The sequence below is a fragment of the Acanthisitta chloris genome, unplaced genomic scaffold, assembly GCF_000695815.1.
Source record: "Acanthisitta chloris isolate BGI_N310 unplaced genomic scaffold, ASM69581v1 scaffold18296, whole genome shotgun sequence".
In the NCBI taxonomy this organism is placed as follows: Eukaryota; Metazoa; Chordata; class Aves; order Passeriformes; family Acanthisittidae; genus Acanthisitta; species Acanthisitta chloris.
In genome coordinates this window covers 50,418-69,511 of record NW_008678921.1, presented here as the reverse complement: position 1 = coordinate 69,511, position 19,094 = coordinate 50,418, and the positions used below count along the sequence as shown (strand labels likewise).

At 35.7% G+C, this 19,094-nt stretch overlaps 1 protein-coding gene across 1 annotated transcript in view; it reads left to right on the top strand.

Annotated features, from left to right (window-relative positions):
• HECTD1 (HECT domain containing E3 ubiquitin protein ligase 1) overlaps window positions 1-19,094 on the top strand; it is a 56,240-nt gene that overhangs the window by 10,415 nt on the left and 26,731 nt on the right. Inside the window, exons 2-17 of the mRNA XM_009077107.1 lie at window positions 3,528-3,762; window positions 4,621-4,848; window positions 7,230-7,511; window positions 7,790-8,060; window positions 8,386-8,462; window positions 8,553-8,651; window positions 8,986-9,100; window positions 9,643-9,817; window positions 10,948-11,086; window positions 11,289-11,459; window positions 12,526-12,748; window positions 15,913-16,176; window positions 16,294-16,370; window positions 17,910-18,044; window positions 18,263-18,409; window positions 18,775-18,869. Coding sequence (XP_009075355.1) covers window positions 3,528-3,762; window positions 4,621-4,848; window positions 7,230-7,511; window positions 7,790-8,060; window positions 8,386-8,462; window positions 8,553-8,651; window positions 8,986-9,100; window positions 9,643-9,817; window positions 10,948-11,086; window positions 11,289-11,459; window positions 12,526-12,748; window positions 15,913-16,176; window positions 16,294-16,370; window positions 17,910-18,044; window positions 18,263-18,409; window positions 18,775-18,869 — 2,733 coding nt within the window. The remainder of the gene's footprint in view (window positions 1-3,527; window positions 3,763-4,620; window positions 4,849-7,229; window positions 7,512-7,789; window positions 8,061-8,385; window positions 8,463-8,552; window positions 8,652-8,985; window positions 9,101-9,642; window positions 9,818-10,947; window positions 11,087-11,288; window positions 11,460-12,525; window positions 12,749-15,912; window positions 16,177-16,293; window positions 16,371-17,909; window positions 18,045-18,262; window positions 18,410-18,774; window positions 18,870-19,094) is intronic.

Sequence of the window (19,094 nt, the reverse complement as noted above, 5' to 3'; positions counted from 1 at the left end):
CCTGCCTGTTTGTTTGTGACATTTGTGAAGGCCAGTCAATTACATTTGTCCCCAAGAAGCTCCTGCTACTGGATTGTTTCAGTTAGTTCAGAACAGAAATTTACTATAAATTTGCTATCTTCTTTATAACAACCTGCACAACTGGAATATTGTTTAAATTCTAGAAAGCAATTTACATATACTAATAACATTTTTTGTCTTTTCTCAAACTTTTGACAGCCACAGAGGGAAAGATTATCTGAAGGAGGTTGGGCATGGCTTCTTGAACATGTATTTCAGAAATGCGTACAGTTCTAACTTGATAATTGTATTTTCATAGAATTCTAAGAATTCTGGAGCTGTCTAGAAAAGCTGATATGTATGAGTAGTGAAAAAACTTGCACACTTGGCTGGCAGAGTAAACTTTTCTTTTTTTTCTGCTGATACCAGTGCAAGTTCAAACTGTTATAGAACTGTGCTCCTGAGAAAAAGGTGTAACAATGTGTTGGCCTGAAATAAGATTACAGAGCACTGAACAAGATAGCATAGAGGTCCTGTCTAGGCAGATTGATGTATTCTGGGCTGCATTGGCCAAATGTGTATTTGGTACCTAGGAATATAACTGACAACTTTATTTTCAAAGTCAGTGCCAGTTTTGCTATCATCCTGTGGAGTTAGAAAAAACAAGTTGGATCTTTTGCCAACTGTGACCTCTTTGGAAAAAGTAATACCTGTCTATAAGAGATTAAGACAGTGTTTATGAGACAATAATAAAAATACATCTTGACAGTCTCACTGGCAGAGACCCAGGACTGAATTCAGGTCTGTCTAGTTTGTTTTCCTCAGAAATACTTCAGACTTCTGTAGGCATTTTGTTGCCTGGTATGACTTCAGGAATAGTAATTTAATATGTTACTGCACTGGGTAGAACTTGAAGCAAATGATTCAAGTTAAGAAAGACACAAGGGGGAAGAACATGGAACAGCTGTACACATTGTGTGCTAAAATAATAATAAGTAACTCTCATTAGATATTTTGGAGACTAAGATAAAAATCCCATTTTGTTGGGGTTTTTTTTGCACGTTTATGGTAACAATGTCTGAGAAAAAGGAAGTTTACACTTCTGTTACTTCTCAATTTGGATAACTCACGACTGATAAAATTTCATGTCACAAAGCTGGTGTGTTGCTTTGAAGCCTGTGATGTCATGTGTGCCGCTCCTTGATTTGCTCCACAAAAAAAAGAGGGGAAAAAGAACTTAGCACTTAATGCTGCAGTATTGCTTTTTTTTTCTTCTATTCAGTGTCCTTAATAAAATTTTATAAAATATTTCTACTACTCTTCTACATGGTATAGTCTTGCTCTCAACTTTCTGGTTAGGTCAACTGATACCCCAAAAACATACAAAATAGCCCAAACCAGAGTGTTAAAAGAAATGAGCTTCAAGCACATAGAGGTCAGAGGTTGAAGGCACTTGAAAGAATTTTCTGTGAAAGGTCTTGTTAAAATTAAATTATTTACTGTTTTCAGGAGCAATGAATGTCATTTCAGAACAAGTAAAGGTCCTAATTTTGCTGCTTTTTTAGTGTGCCTTATTGTCGTCTACAAAATTGGCTAAGTCTGAATAGCTTTTCATTTTGACAACCAAGTAATTCCCATAGGTTAAGTGTATGACAAACCTACAGTTTGTTCCTGAAACCTTACGATAAAACTTAGTTGCCTTATTGGAGGGCTGGAAATTATTCCTCTAAGTCAGAAAACAAATGTCCTGACAGCAAGTTGAGGTTGTAATTTATGTCCTAATTGAGAAGTGTGGTCTCTGACTAATGTAGCTAGGGGTTCTCCAAAAAGTCAATTCAACACACCCCAAACCCTTAAGTTTTTGCCAGTGAGCTGTGCTCTTACAAGAGCCTCATTGCTGATACAGTGCACTGGCATTTGTGTGCAGAGAAAGAATTCAATATAAATGATATGCTCTTAGCAACTTGGTATTTTTGCTGTGTCTGCTGGGTAATTGGCTCTGGTGGATAGGTGTTTTAAGGACAGGAAAGGATTTCTTCCAAATTTTTAAATTTCTCTTTTCAAAAAATACAGTGTAGTTCCATTTGTGCTGTGTCTCTTTATAAACTATTAAATCACAGAAAAAAATGGAAATTTTAGGTTTGCTAAGTATGTCTTAGCTCTCTGCTGCTGTCTTTGGCCATCTAAGAAAAATGGTCTACTCTTGCTGTTATTAAAATGAAGACAGTGGAGCTCCCTAGCTTCCACTTACACATGTGTGGTTTGGGTTTGTTTGGGGCTTTTAAGGTGTGTTTATTGGATTATTTTCTTTTCTTGCAATTGTGATACAGTGTTGGAAGAACACTGTTCATGGCAATGTTTTAGTGGTCTGTCTGGTGTTCCATGAAATTCATTGGGTAATGTATTTATTTGTCAGGCATATTATTGATTACTTGATAAAGAATGGTCAGATCTTCAAGGAAACTATTACCATTTTGCAGGATTTGGTGCTTTTTTATGAGTCATTGCATACCAGATGGGATACTGAATGACCTCTTAGTTAGTCTTCAGGATGATTCATCAACAAGTACTTCATCTGTCTTCCAGACCAAAAAGCATGCTATTATTTCTTTTTTGGATTTAGAAAAGTTGTAAGCGTTCTTTTGACAACAAAAACCTTAAAGGAAAAGTTGCAGTATTTGCTTCCTGTAGATTTAGTCTGGCCTCCTACATCTAGGGTTGAGGTACCAAGTTATCCCAACCTACTGTCACAGTATATATCCCCTTCCCTTAATTCTGCACCATCACCTTGGAAGTATTTTACCACTGCATTGAGCCATCATTATGTTATTTATAACTCTGTAAATATGTTAGTGGAAGATAAATTGACTTAAACTATAGCTCCATGTCGTAGAACCTTTGATTCAAGTCAATGGAAAGGAGGCTAACAATAAAGAGGAGAGCCAAAAGCTACCAAGGCATGGATATGGAGAGAAAATGCAATATAAGCAAGCTAAATTAATTAAATATGGTAGTGTGATTAAGGGGAAAAAAGTGGGGGAGGAAACTGAGATAGGATAAAAAGACAGGGGAAATAATATAGGGAAGAAGGACCACTTGGAATTAAATTGTGTAGGAAAACCAAAATCTTTAGTCTTAGTTCGAAAATAAAATTTCATGGTTAAGTGGCTATTAATCATCATGAACCTTGAAACTCTGTTAAGAAAAAAATTCATTCTGTTTGGTGATGTGAGGTTAATTCCTAAAATAATTTCCAAAGAGGATAAATTTTTCCCTGTGTGATTGTGAAATTTCAAGAATATTTTTTTCTGCTGGCTTCTTCCCCTAATACACATCTTTTCAGGTCGCTGATTTGATTTTTTTGTGTCTCTGAGGTCTTGTGTTCTAAATGAATGCACTGAACCAACTATAAACTAGTTGAGCAAATGTGTGCATGGAAGGCATGAATGTGTTAATGAGCAAGTGTATGAAATTGATATAGAGAAACTTGCACAACATAGTAATGTGTTGTGGTTTTTCTCCTGCAGATGCCCTCCTCGAACTTTTTTGCCAGCACTGTGCAAAATTTTTCTTGATGAAAGTGCTCCAGACAATGTGTTGGAAGTTACAGCTCGTGCCATAACATATTATTTGGATGTATCAGCTGAATGCACCCGAAGGATTGTGGGAGTGGATGGAGCTATCAAGGCACTTTGTAATCGTTTAGTAGTTGTTGAACTTAACAACAGAACAAGCAGAGATTTGGCTGAGCAGTGTGTGAAGGTAAGTATACTGAAGAATCTCATGTTTATAGGGAGGAGATGGATAATTTGCTATTTCTGAAGAGCTTCCTCATATTCTACTGATTTTATTAAACTGTGATTTAAAAACGTAGACTACAACAAAAGTGTATGTACCAACAATGCTGCTTATATTTACTGTCAGTCTGGTGCTGTTCTCAACTGAATTTCCTTTAAAAAAGAAGTATAGAAATAGAATTATTTGAAGAAAGTTTTCCTGTTTATCTTATATGACTAGAATTCTAAGGGCTAGTTTTATACTAAAAAGAGAATGATGTATTGCTCCAGATAGAGAGAAATTTCCAGTTGTAATAAAAACTGTATGCTGTCTCCTCAGTAGCAGTAGACACAGCTCCTCTGCACCCTTGTGAAGTTTTCAGAAAAATTTACAAGACCCTTAAAATGTCTCATTTAAAACATAGCTCATGGCCAGCTCATGGCATATAATCGCAGTCCTTAATTACCATGGTATCAGAATTGATGCATAGCTTTCCTATTTACGTACTTGTTCCTGTCTACTCAAAAGTGCATCAGGAGTACTGGAGCAATAGTGCTCTTAGAAGTTTCGGAGCTCTCCGTTGTATGTTGTCCAAAGACTTAATTCTCCCAGGATAAGACACAATTATCTGTCTTCACAACACTTGTGATGACCATGCCATTGGGGGATGCTCTTGTATTTGCTCCTGTATTTTCTAAGCTGTGACTACTAGAGTACTGGAGGCTTTGGACCCTTCTTGGTGTCAAAGAAGAGAGGTCTTTTTGTGTTTTGTTTTTGACTATGGGTATAAATAACTGACCTTTTATGTGTACTTTATTCAAATTAAATTTCCGTTTGTCACAGGTGTTAGAATTAATCTGTACCCGTGAGTCAGGAGCTGTGTTTGAAGCTGGAGGGTTGAACTGTGTTCTGACATTCATTCGTGACAGTGGACACCTTGTTCATAAAGATACTCTGCATTCAGCTATGGCTGTAGTATCCAGACTTTGTGGCAAAATGGAGCCTCAGGATTCTTCATTAGAGATCTGTGTGGAATCACTGTCTAGTTTATTAAAACATGAAGACCATCAGGTAATGTTATAGTTGGCTCAATGTGCTGTGAATTTAACTTGCATTATGTTTAATAAATGAATGACTGGGTAACTTCATATAGCCTCCACAACTCTATGTATACATAGAAGTTGTTATATTTGCATATTGCAATAGTTTCCTTTAGAGCTGTGATAAGAGGATAAAAATACTGCTTAGCATTTGAGTCCAAGCACTGTTGTTTGAATATAATCTTCTTTAACCTCTGAAAACTTTCTCCTGTAGCTTTTTTCAGTGCATCAAGCCTCAGGATTTAGAGTGGATGTAGATGTGTATTATGTCCAGTATTGTCCCTTGTAAAGTTTGGTTGCTCCCCTCCTCATCCTTTTACACTGTTGAGTTTGGTCACTTTTTGTATGTGCTGCCACTTAGTAACATCACTTGACGGCCCCAAGAACAACTTACCTATAACTTTGTTTTTTTAACCTTTGTGCTGAACTTGCAGTTTGGGTGAAGAAATGTAAATATTTGCCACAGTACTCTTTTCTTTTGTTTTGTAGACTGATGCCACTAATGCAGTGTGTTAAATAACTGAAACTTCTTCGTGTGTTTCTGACAGCTGTTATGATAAAGTTCCATAAAGTATATACAGATTACCTAAAGATTGGCAGAATTGTTTATCCATGCTGTCAAAGAACTGGAGCAAAATGCCAGAAGACATGAGCAGTGACCACTACAAGTTAAATCAAAAAATCTTCTGCAAAAGAGTACTGTTAAATCAGAATGCTTGGCATGCACAACTTAATGGAGATTTAAGTTTTTATCTTCATGAAGTCTGGCTGATATTCTAATCTTGTTCTGTGTTTCGATGAGCAACTGTCCTTAAGCCCCTGGTAGCTGACAGTCATTTGGAAAATAGACAGCACTACATGTTGACATTTTAGGGAGTAAGAGCTGTAGTAGTTTAGAATTTGGTAGAGGACAGGTATTTTGGGTGGGTTTTTTTACTATTTCTTGACATCAGTCTGGTTTGTTACTGCACATCTTTGAAAGCAAATGTGCCTGAAGCAGCTTATCTTGATATGTATATGCAAACCTGCTGATCTGAAAGATGGAGACACTTTTTTAATGTGTTGATGAGAGAGATGCTAAAGGCAGAACCTTCCTTTCTTTTCAATGCCGATGTGAAAAAATGTTGGACCCTTTCCTGGACAGTTGGCCAGCAGTATTTTTTTTCTGGATTGTTAAGAGGATCATCAGTAAGCCTTGTTTCCACGGTGTCACTGATTTGTTTTGGTTTTTGGCTGTTTTTGTCCCTTTAGTGATGAACATAAATATTGGAGTTTGTAATTTATTGTCACAAAAATACTTGCATGTCCCTGGGTCAGATGCTCAGTGGACAGTCTGAATTATCCAAGGGTAAAATTTGCTTCCCCCAGTTTGTTCTATTTTTAGGCTTGGTCCAATAGAACAATTTCTTGTATTAAAGAAAAATATGTAGACCTTTAAATACAGCTTCAGCTATCAAGCTTCACTGTCAGTTTAATACTTTGAGAGTTCTGAGGTGGTGTGTCAGTTCATGGCTTATTTGATAGCATTGCTTTTAATAGAAAGCACCAAATTAATATAATATTAGAGAATGTTAATTATAGATGTAAAATTATAACATATTAGACTCTTTGATATTGTCTAAATATAGAAGATAAAGCTGCCAAGAAATTTTTGTCTTCATTGTTCTTTGAGGAACAAATTTTAAATTCAGTAAATGTGTAAAAGCCAGGAAGTAAATACTCATAGTGCAATTTCTTGGTGTTTTGGAATGGGAGTTTTTTTGTGGGTTTAAGTTCTGTTATTAAATGTCTACTTTAACAGTTCCTAACATCAAAACAACCAGAAGGTTAAATACTCTCTGTTTTCAATACCAAACTGTGGGTTGGTTTTGTTTGGGTTTTTTCAAGCTGTCTTTTCAGAATGGACAACTGCTGGTGGGGATTATAAATAGTTGTAACAACAAGATCTGTAACTAAAAACTTTAGAAGAACCACTTTCAACATGTATTTATTTGACAATTTCATGGAAATTGTTTTTCTAGATTGATTTGGGCTTTTGCTCATGTAAGTAAGGAGATGATCATAATGCTGAACCTCAGAAATAGTTTCCTTGATTTCTATATATTAGCAACAGAGAAAGAAGGGGAAAAAACCACAGCAGCTAGAGTCCTTCAGTGACAATTCAGAGCACTGTTGGGTTCCAACTCTTGAGTTTCTGATTTGAAAAGCCTGACTACTTCTTTTGTTGACTTCGAAGGAAACCCAGGGAAATCAGGTTCTATTATATGTCCTGTGTTCTTGCAGATATTCCCTTAGCATCTTCTCATCTTAAGTTATAGATACTTCATAAATTCTTTCACACTTCTTCCTTAGGTTTCAGATGGAGCTCTGAGATGCTTTGCTTCGTTAGCTGACAGATTCACGCGGCGCGGAGTTGACCCAGCCCCGTTAGCTAAGCACGGGTTAACGGAGGAGTTGTTGTCTCGCATGGCAGCTGCTGGGGGGACAGCCTCAGGGCCATCTTCAGCTTGCAAACCTGGACGCAGTAGCACTGGAGCACCATCCACAGCTGCAGACTCTAAATTAAGTAATCAGGTGTCAACTATTGTAAGCCTGTTGTCAACCCTGTGTAGAGGCTCTCCAGTAGTAACACATGTAAGAAATTCTTTTACACTACAGCTTTCTGTTTTCATAGGGTTTTTCCCATTATGTACTTTAATATATGCAAGATTTGTGTTTCTATTTGATATATAGATATACAGACTTGTAGATTTTATTTTTGTATGTTTAAACATACATGCACACACACACACATAAGTTATTTATAAAGAGGGGGAAAAAAGGAAACTTCATATGGAAATGAAACCCAGTTCTGATAGTATTTTCTAAAGCCCTGTATATTTTTTATTGTTCAGACTTTTAATTATTTCCAGGATCTCCTAAGATCTGAACTTCCAGATTCTATAGAAAGTGCGTTGCAGGGTGATGAGAGATGTGTACTGGATACCATGCGGTTAGTAGATCTTCTTTTGGTGCTACTGTTCGAAGGGAGAAAAGCCCTGCCAAAATCCAGTGCTGGATCTACAGGCAGAATCCCAGGATTGCGACGACTGGATAGCTCTGGGGAACGTTCTCATCGGCAGCTGATAGATTGCATCCGCAGTAAGGATACCGATGCGCTGATAGATGCTATTGACACAGGAGGTAAGCAGAAATACACAGAAAAAGAGAACAAGATACTTTTTTTCTTTTGATTTTTATAATCCAAGGTGTCATAACAAATGCTTAGATACTATACTGAAAATCTTTATAGACAAGTTCACTTATTTTGTTGAACACTCAATAGGTCTTGTTAGTAATAATACCAATGCTGCCTTTCTTATTTTTAGCTGTAATTAAGGGCATAAATGCTTCCCTAGAATTATAGAGGATGCTTAAGTTTTTTTGGGACCTGCTTTTCATTTAAAGAACACTGTTGAAGTTTATATTTCTGGGAACATTAACTATTTTATTTAATTTTATCTTTCAGCTTTTGAAGTAAATTTCATGGATGATGTAGGACAAACGCTTTTAAACTGGGCCTCAGCTTTTGGAACGCAGGAAATGGTAAATTAGATTTATACACTCTTAAATTAAAAGTTAAGATTTACGTATAGAAAGCGATAAAAAGCTGCTTTGCTTTTTCTTGTTTAACAGGTGGAATTTCTCTGTGAAAGGGGTGCTGATGTTAACAGAGGTCAGAGGTCATCCTCGTTACATTACGCAGCATGTTTTGGAAGACCTCAGGTAGCAAAGGTATGATTTCAGCTGACACTTAGGAAGCCTAACATTGATTTTTTGGTCTTGCTTGTATAAAATGTCTTCAGTGCAATACACTGGACATGTGCACTGTCAAATATTTACATGTTCTTTACAGTGTTTATCAAAACACAGATTTTTTCATTATGACAGGGCAGTAACGCATAAAAGGAGTTTTATATTAGCTCTACAGATCTAAAAAGTACAGAATGTTCTAACTTTGCTTACAAACATGAGAATAGTGTAGGAAAGATGTATGAAAACCAGATTTACTAATTCGGAAGAAGAAATCTTTAATGCTTTTTTCATGCTTAACAATATTTGTTTTCAGACTCTATTACGGCATGGTGCAAACCCTGATTTGAGAGATGAAGATGGGAAAACTCCTTTGGACAAAGCTCGCGAGAGGGGACACAGTGAAGTAGTAGCTATTCTTCAGTCTCCAGGTGAGTGCAGTTTTTAATGCCATACCCTTGCTATTGGAGAAATGCCAATATATGTTAAGTAATGCAGTTATTAGAATTTTACTCTAAGTTTATTTTTTCTTTTATAATACTTTATGACCAATCTTGCTTAACCTGCGAAAGTATGTAGAAAATCCATAATATTTTGGGTGTTGTTATGGGAGGGGAATTACCAAAGAAATGATGGATCAGGCATGAGCAGTGCCAGTAGTCCTGCTCTTTAGCTGTGGAATGGGGCTAGACTGGGATTTTCCTGGGGATTTAGAGGATGTCAGTCTTAGTAGCTTTCTAGATGGGAACTGCATTTTACCTGTTGGTGAAGTTTTTGGTACCGTAGGTGATACTAACTATCAAATAGTTTTCTCCAAGAAGACATGCACATATAAATTTTATGTTTTTAGGAATGCATATTCCTGTTCAGGTACTTGAATATTAGTAAAGAAAACTCCTTTATTTAAAGGGTTATTTTGTTTAGTTTGTTGATTTTTGTTGTTGAATGTTTTGCGGGAAAAAATATTTTCCAGGGGACTGGATGTGTCCTGTTAACAAAGGAGATGAGAAGAAAAAGAAAGATGCAAACAAGGATGAGGAAGAATGTAATGAGCCCAAAGGGGATCCAGAAATGGCACCCATATACTTGAAAAGATTATTGCCCGTGTTTGCACAAACGTTTCAACAAACTATGTTGCCTTCAATAAGGTAATATTGTCGTGAGAGACAGTTTCTCAGTACGCTCTTAAAAAAGCGAATGTGGGTCGAAAAGCCTAAGTAATGCAAGTGGCAGTCCTGTTTCTGTTTGAATAAAAGTAGTAGAGGAAAACTAATGAAGTGGTATCAAAATACATTTGTTGGAAATTCAGCAAGACTGGAAAAAGCTGTTTTAGATGGTTTTAGAAGACTTATTAACAGCTTATCAACTGGAGATGATACTTCTTACCGAGAGAATTACAAGAATGTAATCTAATTTATTACTTTAAAAGGAATACTGTGGGTGGTGTAATGGTTGTGATAAATTGCATCTGACCATAGCCTTTCAGCCTTTTACACGACAAATACAACATTTGTTCCAGTCTGTGATTCCCAGTGTTTATAGGTATTTTTAGGGGTGAAAATGCAAGATAAAAAGGGCCTCTAGCAGAGAGAGACGCAGCATGAGCTGATGACAGAAAGCTTAAACTAGGTCATTTTAAATGAAGGGAATAAGAAACTATGTTAACAATCTGTGCATGGTTAACTGTTGTTGGAGATTGTGGAAAGAAGTAGTTTGCTCTCTATTTTAAGATTTTCTTTATGATTCGGGTAAATGGTGTTTTTAAAAGTCAGTCAAATAAAAAGTTCAGCTTTAACCATACAGGAGTGATTGACTTTCAAATTAATTGTGGCTCTTAGTATGAAAAGCTGCACGGTCTATAGTAATTTTAGACTTTAAAACTATAGGGATCTTGCCAAAACATGGGACATAGATGACTAAAATGAAGGGCTGGATGCCTGTGAGAGGGGAATAGTGTGCAGAAGTGATTTGCCAGCATTAAGAATGGGTAAAGACAGAATGTGGAATAGGTTTACCTAGGAAAGGGTTGAGGAGAGAAAAATGTTACTCATAGCTCTGCAGAATCAAAAAAGATCAGAGGTGAAACATTGTTAGAGACAATCTAGGATTAATTAACATTAACTAATTTTGGTTCCAACAAGAACCAAAACCAATGAATGTTTTGAAAACATGCGTAAAAGTAGTACGAAAGTAGTTTTATACCAAACCTTTTTGTTGCTTTGATTACTACTTGCTTTATCACTGTAAGAATCTTATTTTTTTCTACAATCTCTTAAAGGAAAGCAAGTCTTGCCCTCATTAGAAAAATGATACATTTTTGTTCTGAGGCACTGCTGAAAGAGGTGTGTGACTCTGATGCTGGCCACAATCTGCCCACAATACTGGTTGAGATAACAGCTACAGTTCTTGATCAAGAGGTAGGAAGAAAGAAAATGTTATCCTTTTATGAAACGAGTGCAAAAAAAGGGATTATACTAATTGTTTCCGTGTACGTGTTAATAACTAACATAAAACTTCTATAGTGTCTATCTGTGACCACGTGTAAAGTTCAGCATGTAAACATATCTTTAAGTAATGAGAACTCCTTTGTTATTTTCTTTTCATCCCACTATATTACAGGATGATGATGATGGCCATTTGCTAGCCTTGCAAATCATAAGGGATTTAGTGGATAAAGGTGGTGATCTTTTTCTAGACCAACTGGCTAGACTTGGGGTAATCAGTAAAGTGTCAACTTTGGCGGGGCCATCATCTGATGATGAAAACGAAGAGGAATCTAAACCTGAGAAGGTAAGTGTATGGAATTGATAGCTTTATTTGTTACTGTAAAACCAACACTTCCAGCAAAATTTTCACTGTTATGGAAATGTTCAACGCAAGGTAGTTAGGTTATTGAGTTAATGCTGATAGTATGACACTTGTTTTGTTTTTGTTCTCTACCTGTTTCCTGTTAGCACATCATTGTCTGCTGGGTTTTTTGTGTTGATACTTACTTGTGGTCAAATTGATTGACACTTGATTTAGTCTGGTGTTTTGGAAGTGTGTGCTAAAGGAAATGAATCCTTCCTGAACTGTATGCGCATCAGAAGTGTATCTCGGTGTTTATGCATCAAATAATTGCAGATGTCTTAAATGTTGTTATGGAATATATTAAATATATAAAGCCAAAAATATTTCTGCTTAACGAAAGCCTAAAATGCATGTTGAAGTTATTTACCAGTTTCCAACAGTTTTATTGCCACTCAGATGAACTGAATGGATACTAGGCCTCTTCTTTTATCCGTTCAATTAAGATTTGTAGTTAATCCTAAAGTATATAGTTAAGCTTTTTTACAGTGGGTGTTGAGTTGTTTGGGGTTTTCTTGGTGGGTTGCTGTTCTTTTGTTCTCTTATGTTTTAGTGTTCAGATATTAAAAAGTCATCTGGACATGGTCCTGGGCAGCTGGCCAGATGTGGCCTTCCCTGAGCCAAGGGTTTGGAGTAGATGGTCTCCAGAGGTCCCTTCTGAGCTCAGCCTTTGTGATTCTTTTGTCACAATTCAAGTTTTGAACAAGGTGGATGTCCCAGTCAGTAGGCTGCTGTTATTGTTGAGTAGATAAAGGTGTATGTGAAAGGAAACTTCTAAGAAATCTTATTCTATAAAAGAATACTTTTAAGGCTACATTTTACAGGCAGAAGTAGTATAATTCCTATACTTTTGGTTTGAGTAATTAATTCTTTTCTCTTAATGTCTTTTAAAAATGTCTGTGTCTTGTTTTGTTTTTTTGTTGGGTTTGATTTGTTGTTGGTTTTTGGTTTTTTTAATGGATTGGATTTTTTTTGTTTGTGGTTGTTGCTTCTTGTAACTTTACTATAGGAGGATGAACCACAGGAGGATGCTAAAGAGCTGCAACAGGGTAAACCATACCACTGGAGAGATTGGTCAATCATTCGGGGAAGGGACTGCCTGTATATCTGGAGTGATGCTGCAGCGCTGGAGCTGTCTAATGGTAGTAATGGATGGTTCAGATTTATCTTGGATGGAAAACTGGCCACAATGTATTCCAGTGGCAGCCCTGAAGGAGGATCTGACAGTTCAGGTAGGTTGGTTTTTTTTACAATTCAAGTCCAGGTTAAGTTTTGAGACTGTTACGTTTGTTTATATAATTTGATTTGAGCTATTTTGTTTTGCAGGAATTGGCTTACTAAATAGTAAAGGATGTAAACAGGTGGAAGGTGGTCAGTTAATTGTGATGCTTTTTGTCAGATAGCATGTGACCATAACTTGACTTCCTTGGTGAATTGTGTTTAAGTAAACATCTTGCCAGTAAAAGTGTATTAACTTTGTTTTGTTTTGATTCTTCTCCATGCGTACTTAATTTTTTCACCCCAGTCATTAAAAGCACTTTGTAGTGGCCATCCCAGGAAAAGCAGGTTGAAATGGTGATTTGTTGTTTGCTTCTAGCTAGCAGAATTAAATTGCATGTGTTTGAAGACAAAGTAATGGAAAGTTTCTCATTGAGATTGGGAAACAAATTACAGTGTCTTAATTGTTTGTTGGAGAGAGAATAAGGGACCAGACCTTATGCACTGGCAATGCACAGCTGGTTCTAATTTTCTGTACAGAATACACAACTTGTTCTGGATGCAGAAACAACCCTCCTTTGATTATTTCATCTTTTTTTGCAACAGTTCATGCATTTATGAACCTGTAGACATGAAATGCTTTGCAATATTACTATGTTTTCAACAAGCTATTGAGTGAAATAACAGAACATATTATGATTCAGGATGGAAACCAAGTGTTAATGACTATGCATTGATTTTTTTGGGCATGAAGACAAAATGCAATATATAGTGTGTTTTGATTATGACACAGCTGGAAACCACTTCTAGATTTTGTTTTCTTTTTGTCAGAAAATGTATCCTTACATTCTCTTTAACAAGGTTAATACCTTAAAACGTAAACAATTCCAATGTGGAGTTACTTTTTTTATCATATGATGCAATTTTAAGGAGATCCATGAGCAGAATGTCTTAAATCCTCTTAGCCCCTGGATGCCCATTGTTTGTTTTTTCCTTCCAAATGACGTGGGCAAGGGGATGAGACTTTCCTGGTTTTGTACGAGGCAAGGGAACAGCTCAGATGAATTCGAGTGCAGAACTTAAAAGAAGTTAGATTGAGAATTTAAGAATCTTCTATTCAAATCAGTCTTTTCTAAAGACTGAATAAATCCCAAGTTTTTGAACAAGATACTTAGCATGGATACTATGGAGGGAAAGGAGCTAAATTTAGGATTAAATGGAGCTTCTTGCAATACGTTGTCAAATAGATGCCTACTAAGAGTGCTGATGTTGCAGTGTAATTTGCCTGAACTTTAACCATGAGTTCTAAGCATGTGCAGCAGCCACTTTTACTTAAGAAAATAGTATTTGTTAAGTAAAATGTCTACAGTACAGTATAGACTCAGAATAGTATCTGGAAGTCCTGAACTGTACTATATGTTCTGCTGTCCTAAATTGTTACTGATGAATCTCATGGTATACTTTTTAGTAACTTCATAACTGGCAAGAGCATAGAGGGTTGAGCGGAGGAATCTGCTAGTGTGTATTGCATGATGAAGGTTGGGGCAGTGGGGCAAGTATGTATACTATGAACATTTTGGAAGGTCTGTGCTCACCCCTCTCCACATTAACTCTGTACTTGTTTTGTTTGAATTTTTACAAAAAATACAAGTTCAATGCAAAAATTGAAATTTAATGGTAATTCTGAAGCTTTAAGTGAATCGCAAAATTCTGTCTGAGGGAACTCGAAATTATTCTCAACCATGTATAAACACAGCACTTGCTGTATAATTTATTAAAATGTAATTATGGAAATTTGTAAATTTTTAATTATCAGAATTTAAATTTTGCATATCAGATATTTTCAAATTATTTCTATAAGCCTTCTCTGTGTGTGAATTTTAAGCAATGATGTTATGCCTCGAGTGCATATCTATTTTTGCATAGAGATTTTTTTTTTTTGTTTGATAAAACAGGAAAATGGCAGATTTAAAAACCCTAGAGCTTGTCATTGCCACAAAAGGAAAACAGCAATTTTACAAGTGTGTAGGCTGCAAAGGTTGTATTTATCAAATCAGTATGCTGAAAGATGAGGACACTGGTTAATTTTGAGGTTGTGGTCCAATCTTTACATTAATCAGGTGATTGCATTTTTATTTTAAATTGACGTCTCATCTTTTACATTATGAACTCACCAAATTTTCTATAATTGTGCTAATCAGTATTTCAAATGTAGTGTGCACCCTTTTAATTACTAAAATATCAAAATATAATTTAATGAAAACTGAGATAGTATTTTGGAAGAATTTTGGGCTAGGTTACCTACATACTGTAAAAGTAGAATATGATCCTGTTTGTCATCAGTTAAATATCTCTCTATAAATATTAGCTTTTAATTAAGTATTGTCTGGTGCCACTAGGTATTCTTTTAAGTTTGTGTGTTTTTCAGAGACAGAGGTCCTTAAAAGTTTTGTAATTACTAACAAAAAGTTTTAAAAAGGAGTATCTACATTAGATGTTGAATTAATGTAGTATGACTGTATTAAGTAACAAAATTGTGGCATTCTTCCATTCTTTGAGGCTCTCCAAAGGAGAGAAAATAAAAGTTCTGCCGTAGTTTATAAAACATTTTTGGGTGCCTTTGTGACACTTAATGTGAGCAAATAGCTCTTAGCTCAGATTTGCTTTTGGCACATGCTGATTGTCAGACTCAGTAAGCTTTTGTGAATTTTTTTTCTTTTTTGATGAGGTTTCAGCATTTCTTCACTCGCTGTAAGCTCTGAACCTGATTGCTCTTTTCCTGTTGGAGGATTCGTTTCATTTCTGAAAATTCACTTTTGAGAATAGTTCATGCTGGCCATAATGAGAGAAATTATTTTCCAAGACTAGAAGTTTATAATGGAATTCTTTCATCTTCCTACTATAATTGCAATGATGAATTAATATATCTGTCAGTAGCACCTTTCAGAAAGAGTTGCATTGGTGCATTGGAACTTTGATGCAGTCATGGAATAAATGACTATTGAAGTACAAAAATACCCTGAAAAGAAATTTAGAACACTTTAAAACCCTTAATTTCAAACTAAATTTTGCATTGAATGTACTCGGTTGTTTTGCTCTTGCAAAAAAAATAAAATTAAGATATGTAATGGTGGAATCAGTTGCTGGAAGAAAAAAATGTTTGTTTCTTTTTAAATAGAAAGTAGGAGTGAGTTCCTTGAGAAGCTGCAGAGAGCTCGAAGCCAAGTAAAACCATCTACCACAAGCCAGCCAATTTTATCAACACCAGGGCCAACTAAACTTACTGTAGGAAACTGGTCACTCACCTGTTTAAAAGAAGGAGAAATTGCTATTCACAATTCTGATGGTCAGCAAGCTACAATACTGAAGGAAGATCTGCCAGGCTTTGTGTTTGAGTCCAATAGAGGAACAAAACATTCGTTTACAGCTGAAACTTCTTTGGGTAAGTATGTAGGTATGTATTATGTGCAGGTAGGAGCAGGGGTGTATGAGGTAGCTGATCTGTTTGTTGCTTTTCATACCTTTGAGAAATTGTGTTTTTTCTAAAATGATGTTGCAGGGTCAGAATTTGTGACTGGCTGGACAGGCAAAAGAGGAAGAAAACTGAAATCTAAACTGGAGAAGACAAAGCAAAAGGTTGGTGAGCATCTGTGAAATTTATGCTTAGAATTTAATTGACTTTGTTTTATTTTATAGCATGCTTATGGAGTTATAGTTTCCTCTTAGAGGACTAAAATTTCTGATTTCAACTAGACACAATTTTATGTTCAGCTTGAAAGGGAAAACTTCACTCAGAACAAATAATTTCTTCAGGTTTCTTTTACCTGACAGTCTTAGTAAACTGTGCTCCTCTAGAGGAAAACAAATTTTCACTTATCTTTGTGTAATTCTGTAGGCTTCATTTTTTATTCTTTATGCAAAAAGAATCAATACTGCAGTTGTGTCAGGGACATATTATGTTTCCATTCACTTTATTGAGATACTAATTTCAGACTGAATATCATGACAGATAGGGTGCTGGAAGGGAACATTCTGCATTGGAAGTGTTGTGGTAGTGAAGTGAAATGAGTAAACACTCTCATTTCAAACCTTTTTAAAATTGTTCTTTCTTCTCCAAAACAGTGGGGCAGGGAAGGAGCTAAGAAATCAAGTATTAAGCTTTTTATAAAAAAACCCAAATTAATAGTATGTTCTGTGAGCAGCTGATGCCAAGGGCTCAAGCTAAGCTTCAGTCATGACCCGTCTTGTAGTTTCTAAGAGTGCAGCCAGGATATTCTGTATCCCGTGTCTGAAGCATGTAAAGACATATAGACACTAAATGAAAGTTAAAATACTGTGTGAGTGAGAATCAGTGGGATGATAAAAGGCAGGCACTGTGCTCTCATACCTGGGATTGCACTGCCTTGCTCCAAAGCTTGTGATATATATTATTGTTGAGGGGAGGGTTTTTAAAAAATTTCTTATATGCAAAATGTTGCTTAATAAGAACTTATTTTATCAAATCTGTATCTTGTGTGAGCCATACTTTGTAGAAAAAGTAATTCTAGTAGGTTATATAGGGAATTTTTGTGTGAATTGGTTTAAGGAGTGTTTATAGAGTATTCAGAAACTGTATTAAACCTCCCTTATTTTACTTTAAAGAGGGTTTTTAAAAAATTTCTTATATGCAAAATGTTGCTTAATAAGAACTTATTTTATCAAATCTGTATCTTGTGTGAGCCATACTTTGTAGAAAAAGTAATTCTAGTAGGTTATATAGGGAATTTTTGTGTGAATTGGTTTAAGGAGTGTTTATAGAGTATTCAGAAACTGTATTAAACCTCCCTTATTTTACTTTAAAAGGTTACCTCTTCCATGATACAGGAAAAAAGATGATTTACAGATCAACAGTCCTGCCTTTTCTCTTACCTTTTGTGCTATAATTTAAAATATGACAGTAAACTAAGTTTCTCTAAGATTCAATAAGACTGTGTATTTCCATTTATTTCTCCTGTACACTTACCCTTTCACAGCCTTTGCCATTTCATGATGTATAATAGGTTCTGATTCTTCCCTATTTGTTTGTCTGTCATGGACTTGTCTAAAAAAAGATGACCGAGTTTCTAGTATTTGGGAGAATAATAGTTGCCTCATTGCAGTAAGATGAGACTTCTTGTTATCAAAATGCATTTGTAGGTACGCACTATGGCAAGAGATTTATATGATGATCACTTCAAAGCAGTTGAAAGTATGCCTCGAGGAGTAGTTGTAACACTGAGGAACATAGCGACACAGTTAGAGTCTGCATGGGAACTTCATGCAAACAGACAGGTAAGTGTATTGGCTTTGTCTTTAATGTGATGTCTGTGGAAATCACATACTGTTCACTGTCATGAGATAAAGGAGAGTCACAGTGTGTCTGTCTGAAGGGTGGGGAGTTTTAATGCAGGTATTACTTACCTATGTACTTTCCTAGGACATTATTTTTCACTTGAAGCAAGTGGAAAAACTGTACCTTGTTTCACCATAATTATCTTTTTGTCTTCCAGTGTATAGAGGGAGAAAATACTTGGAGAGATCTAATGAAGACTGCTCTGGAAAACTTAATTGTACTATTGAAGGACGAGAATACTATTTCTCCGTATGAAATGTGCAGTAGTGGCTTAGTTCAGTCGTTGCTGACAGTTTTAAATAACGTAAGTTTACAGGACATAAGTGTCTGAAGAAAGTCTTTCTAAAAAAAATATAAATGAAAGCATGTGCCTTAATTTAAAAGGTCTGTTATAAATCTGCCATTTTGCCTGTCTTGTTGAAAATAAGGCAGACTTGGTCCAGTTAATGCACTGCCCATCGAAGATGAGCTATCACATAGGTAACTTTAGTTTGATGGAGCCATTAAAAATGGTTAAATCAGTACTGGTCAGATGTAATGGCTGATGTTTAGCTTTTAACACACAGGCTTTAAATAGGAAATTCAGTGAGACTAAACAAATATTTTTGCTTGTATAAAGGCTAAACAAATGGCTTTGTCTTAAAAGTAATGTTTGTTTTTTTCTCTTAGAATGTTGATTTAGATGTGAAACAAGACTGTAGTCAACTGGTAGAGAGAATAAATGTTTTCAAAACTGCATTCAGTGAAAATGAAGATGATGAAAGGTAAGAACAATAACAAACCAAAAAAAAACCCAGCCCCTTTGCATCTGTGAAGCAGTGTGGTATGTTTAAAATAATTTAAAGACAAATAATCTGTTCTTTCCATTTTAATTCGTCTTTCTCTGGAATAAAAACATGATCTCAAAAGACAGCATCTGCTGTTGAAGTAGCATTTGAAAATTTGTATCTGTAAGAATCAGCTATGCCGAATGAACATCTATTGCCAAA